This window comes from Pinus tabuliformis, chromosome J, assembly GCF_031772625.1.
Source record: "Pinus tabuliformis cultivar Carrire ecotype Pingquan chromosome J, CPIR1, whole genome shotgun sequence".
In the NCBI taxonomy this organism is placed as follows: Eukaryota; Viridiplantae; Streptophyta; class Pinopsida; order Pinales; family Pinaceae; genus Pinus; species Pinus tabuliformis.
Window position 1 is genome coordinate 606,473,115 of NC_142295.1, and position 5,852 is coordinate 606,478,966.

A 5,852-nucleotide genomic window follows, 5' to 3' on the forward strand; every position below is an offset into this window, starting at 1 on the left:
CGTGATTTTCATATTGAAAAAATCCTTGTCACAATGCGACATTAGACCATTTCCAAAATACAATATTCAATTCTTTTACTTGAAAAGTAAGCCACTAAATTCATAAAATTATTATTCAAAATTTTACCTTATTTAATTAATGATTACATTGATTATTGATTATTTTAATATAGAAACCCCTACAAAACATTCCAATGATCCAAATTATTCTTCTTAGAGTTAGTAAAAATATAATGATGACATACACATATAAATATACTATATAAGAAAATTGATGTTCGTGTAAATAAAAATAATAATTTAAATAAAACGATAATTAGGCCGATAGGCCTTCCCTTTGGAACAGACTTTCGTCGTTCCTTTGTCTCCTGTGCTGACACGTGGACAGTTATGCCATCGATGGGTTTCTCCCTCCCTTGGTCTCCCGTGCAATTTTGTCCTGACACGTGGTTTCTGCAGCCGATTTTACAGTGAGTTGTTACCATTTTACGCCGGAGTTCCAGGATTATTGTTTCGCAAGATTCAGCCAAGTGGATCTGGCTACAGATTTCCTCATCTCCAAGGCTGCCAGAACTCAAATCTGATCGCACACGACTCTCTCCTTTGGTCATTTTAGTCAGTTGTTACCCCCCTATTCGTTGGGACTGTGCGTATGATATTATCGTTACAATCATTTTGGAGGAGCATTGGCAGCAGACTTACAATGAGCAGGTGCGAAGTTTATCTGGGATTGCTTCTGGTTCTGGTTCTGCTTTTGACGTTGCAATCCACAGCCACATGGGAGGAGAGTAATGAGATTGATTGGAGAAATAAGCAGGCCAGGGACAAAATCACTGAACTCCCTGGTCTGCCCTCAAATGCGAACTTTGCCCAATATTCTGGCTACATAACTGTAGACAAAAACGCTGGCAGAGCCCTTTTCTACTGGCTCATTGAAGCCACAGAAGACCCATCTTCTAAGCCTCTGGTCTTGTGGTTGAATGGAGGTAACTATGACTATTAGAAAATCAAATAATGTACTCTTGTAGTATCATTATAGAATATCTTCTGCAAAATTGTTCTTTTGTCTACCCAAAATCGAATAATTGCAATGGAGACTTATTCTGCAACGATTTGGTTGGATTGTAGGTCCTGGGTGTTCTTCTGTGGGATATGGGGAAGCAGAAGAACTTGGGCCTTTTCACATTAATTCTGATGGGAAAACTCTCCACCTTAACCCATATTCATGGAATAGATGTATGTATTTATGAACTTGGCTATTTTCATTCTTCTCCCTGAATTCATGCAGAAGGAATGATACAGTTTGTTTGTTGTTTTGAAATTGACCCATTTATCTGCAAATCATTTTTGGTATCAACTCTTTTTTATTTGCTTGCAATACAGTTTGTTTGTTGTTTTGAAATTGACCCATTTATCTGCAAGTCATTTTTGGTATCAACTCTTTTTTATTTGCTTGCATGCAGTGGCGAATATACTCTTCTTGGATTCCCCTGCTGGGGTTGGTTTTTCCTACACCAACACTTCTTCAGATATATCCAAGTCTGGAGATAAACGAACTGGTATGATGTATGGTGCTTACAGTTTAGTTTACCATTTAGTGTTTTGCAGTGGATACTTTCAAGGTAGATTAAAATATTTTTAACCCTGTAATTGCAGCTGAAGATTCACTCAACTTCTTGCTCAACTGGTTGGAAAGATTCCCTCAATATAAAAATAGAGAGTTTTACATTTCAGGAGAGAGCTATGGAGGTACATAAATTTCCCCTGTATTCAGTCATGTATTGTTAAAGTAGCCTTGTCTCTCTCTCTGTTGTTGTCATTATGTGTATGCAGGCATGAACACAATAATATCCCAGGTAAGAATACCAGTGATAAACGTAGTCCTATTCATTGCATCATATACATACATATATACAATTTTGAGTTATATATAAAATTATATATATATATATATATATATATATATATATATATATATATATATATATATATATATATATATATATATATAGATATATATATATATATATATAGTTTTGAATTCAATAAGTAAACATATGGAACTTAAAATTCTGGCAAATAACAAAAAAAAATTAGACAAATAATAAAAAGCTGAAAACAAAATCCAAATCACCATAGTTTCATCTTAACTCTAAATTTGTTAAACATAGAAATCAAATCCCTTGAGTATATACTAACTTTTCCAAATTTGTTAAACATAGAAATCAAAGAATAATCACCACAGTTTCATCTTAACTCCATATTTGTTAAACATGGAAATCAAATCCCTTGAGTATATACTAACTTTTCCAATAGTACAAAAGCTAAGATCTTCAATACCTTTAATAGTACAAAAGCTAAGATATACCATACTTTTCTATATATGTGAAGGACCTTTTTTTTTAAATTTTCTTTTGATTGGATACTTCAGGTCATTTTCAACCTTGTTATGGACCATACTAAGAACATATTGTGCCGTAAAAAGCACCTCTTGCCATATAAAACACAGTGTCAGAGCTCTCAGTGATAGTGATTTATTTATTGGTAGCTTTCTCTCACTTTCTCTCTGCCTACCCTTATGAAAACAATGGAGTAACTGAGTGTAGAGCTAACAGAACTCTGCTCAAGCCTGTGTTTCACGGTTACTTTTAAATAATCCGTAAATTTGACTTAACTTTGTTATTCTCGTTTGTCAGGGCAGAGCAGAGTCATGTGGGATACGAGGGATTCTGAGTCAAAAAGGTCAGAATCAAGTTGTTTGCACGAGGTACTTAATTAAGAAACCTGGGACCAATAGTCATCTTGTGGTTGATCTTTGAGGTGCATCGGTGGGTGTGTAATCTTATTACTGTAATGCCCAGTAGTTGGTACCTTCTGCCAATGCAGCTTTGAAACAGAAACTATGGTTTTCCTTCAGAAATAACACACGTCCAGCACCACAAATCCCTGGAATTTATGGGAATTTTATGTCTCATGCATTTCATATTCATATTTGCAATTAAAATAGTAGATGAGGATAGTTCTTGACAGTAGAGGTGTTTTCTTTATAATGAACTATTTCTTTTATTCTGGGCTCTTCACATGCTTGGTGATGCATGTTAGAGTGCCAAGTATTGTGAGTTCAGTTATTTTAGTTTCATATTGTCTAGATATGGCTCTTGGGCCTTTACTCCTTGGAAATTAGAAGTGCTATCATTTTCATTTTGGAGGACAGGTTTGTTCAGTTGACATTCTTTACTGTAGATTACAGCTGCTGGCTTATAATGTGGATAAGTTTAGGTCCTGTTCATCTTTTTCAAAGGTAAATGAAATGGTGTCATTGGTTGCCATCTGAAAGTTTTTGGTGCCTGGAGAACAGTTTTTTTGACTTATAGCTTTATCAGTGAGAAAGGTTTCATATCAAATTTCCTCGTGGTTTAATTGCATCAGCTGCTTCCTTAACTGTATTATTTTAATAGCTCAATGGAGACCGCATTCGTAAATGTTAATCTGAAAGCAGTCATAAGCAAAACGATTTGTTGTTCTTGTCTAATTTTGTGAAATCATATTAGGCTTGCTTACACCTGCATAAAAATTGCAAAATCTCCATTACCTGCATAAAAATTGCAAAACCTCCGTTAACTGTTGCAAAACTGAACTCTTATATATTTTGTTGCACCTATCATAGAATTCACACGAGACCTATAGACATTTGGGTTCAAGATGCTTAGAGATGGTTTTCTGTAATTACGTGATCTCACCTAAAGTATTACTATTATGGATTAACCCTTCAGAATTAGTGTTGGTACGTGGCATGTGATAGTTTTTGGTTCAGGATGATTTTGCTATGTTGCAATTGTTTCTGGTAGATATAGATTACTATGGATCATTCAAACTTTTGTGAGCCAAGTGTGTACATGTGTCATGAAACAAGAAGACTTAATTCTGTCAGAGAGTTGGGGATTATGGTGAGTGCTTTTCACAAATAAGATAGATCCCTTGTTTTCTCTACTATGGAAGATGCTCCAGACACTCACAATGGGTTGCACACTGCTATTAATCTGTATTCTATTACAAATGGGAGGCAGGAGGAATGTAACTGTGATGGCCTCTGTTGCTTTTCCTGGGATGAAAGAGAAGTATGAGACGCTGAGATTGAGCCCTGGGGCTTCTGAAAAAGATGTGAAGAGAGCCTACCGTCGCCTTGTGTTGCAAGTATGCAAGTATCCATTTGAAGCTATGTCTCTTACTTTCAAGATCAGATATTTTCAATAAATCTTCCATTTCTGAAGCAAATATAAAAAGAGATACAGGTTTGAAATAGAAATTAAAAATGTCAGACTTCACACATTCTTGAGAATTTTTAAGAAAATTTGTCTGGCAATATCCCTGGTCATATATAATGTCAGAAAACATTAATATTGCACTCATATGTTGATATAATCTGCTTACAGTATCATCCGGATGTTTGCAAAGGAGATGTGCGTGGGGTTCAATTTCACAAGATCAATCAGGCTTATGAGGTAAATTGCCTGCCTAAGAGTAATCTTTATCTATATGCATTTTCATTCTGTAATATGGGACTCTTATGCAGGCCCACGGTTTTCTGATTGTTGTTACTTTTGTGATAATGAGCAGACGTTAATGTCCAGTTTAGCAAAGGCAAAGCAGCAAAGCTATTCTGCTGATTACTCTGTCGAGGGCATGATGGGAATCAATAACGCTTATTGGGACGAGTGGGAAGAATGGATGGGATGGGAAGGAGCTGGAACCCTTGATTATTCCTCTCATATTAACATTTATGCCTGATGAAATTTTATCATAGACTGTGTAGGTGTCTATTGTCCGGCCTTGCAAACAGTTATGGCCTCTCCATTACCGATCCCATGTTGACTGTTATGGGCTATCTATAAAGTTCCTGCTATTGGCAGAAAAACAACTGTTTTAGAAAGCCCATAAAGCTTCTTCATTCATCTCCTGGAAATACAATATGTTCTTCTAACTGTATAGTTGATTTTATTTATCTTCCGTTGGTTTCCATAACACAAAGGACTTACTGATCCAGATGAAGCAACAACTTTCTGAGTTGTCTCTGTTTTAGTGAGTCATTTGATTTGGTCATGGGTCCTGATTATTAGACTACCTGTACATATGTTCTGTTCATTTATACTCTCAACTACTTGTACATACCTGCGGGATATCTCTCTGGACCATGTGATTATTATGGGGATCTGCTCTTCATTAAAGAGCTCCTAACTATTCTTCCTGCAATTTGTAATGACATTCATTTAATGGAAACCATTATTTTGATTAAGAGATCTTTGATCATTGAGATGAAATGCTGCCGTTTCATTACATAATGCAAAATTTCTACATATTTGATCCTTGAGACATAATGAAACCGTTTCATTCCATAATGAATTTTTCTATTGTATATCATCCTGAACAAGGCATTATTCTTGGCTGTAACTTATAGGCAATCCCTGCCTGTATTTGCAGGATTCAAATGTTGTTAAGTTTTACCATTAATGTTAATTTTATATGTTTCATCTGGGACTGAGATATATTCAATCAATTAGTTTTGAGTATTTGCTTTCTAGATTGTTACCGTGACAAATCTAGGGTAATCCCTGACAAATTATGCTTGGGGCTATAATTGTTGAGCCATTGAGTGCAGAATTGATGCGTAGATCCTGTAGCAAGAGAGATCTGAACTGTGCAGGGCGATTGAAGTAGGCAAAGTGTCCAGGTTACAGATGTAGCGGCGAAGAGTGGCCAACAATGGGGTGGCACTAAAACTACTTATGTGATAGATACGGAAGAAGAAACTCATCACAATTTCGAAAGTATTCATATTTGCCATTTAAAATGTA

General features: G+C 35.6%; 1 protein-coding gene and 1 pseudogene across 3 annotated transcripts; both read left to right on the forward strand.

Annotated features, from left to right (window-relative positions):
- The first annotated feature begins 483 nt into the window (after positions 1-483).
- Positions 484-3,550, forward strand: LOC149228425 (serine carboxypeptidase-like 27). 2 transcript variants are annotated; one of them, XM_089378197.1, is made up of 5 exons: positions 489-986; positions 1,129-1,236; positions 1,464-1,559; positions 1,657-1,749; positions 2,697-3,550. In XM_089378197.1, the coding sequence occupies exons 1-5, from the start codon at positions 653-655 to the stop codon at positions 2,777-2,779; spliced, it is 714 nt and encodes a 237-aa protein (XP_089234323.1). In that variant the 5' UTR covers positions 489-652; the 3' UTR covers positions 2,780-3,550. The 2 variants fall into 2 exon arrangements, with proteins under 2 accessions (XP_089234324.1, XP_089234323.1); XM_089378198.1 differs by lacking the exon at positions 1,129-1,236 and having other exon boundaries at positions 484-986.
- A 506-nt stretch (positions 3,551-4,056) lies between these two features.
- LOC149228426 (chaperone protein dnaJ 8, chloroplastic pseudogene) lies at positions 4,057-5,295 on the forward strand (annotated as a pseudogene). Its single transcript, XR_016248352.1, has 3 exons — positions 4,057-4,194; positions 4,434-4,502; positions 4,618-5,295. The product of XR_016248352.1 is annotated as a chaperone protein dnaJ 8, chloroplastic pseudogene (transcript).
- The last annotated feature ends 557 nt before the right edge of the window (positions 5,296-5,852 follow it).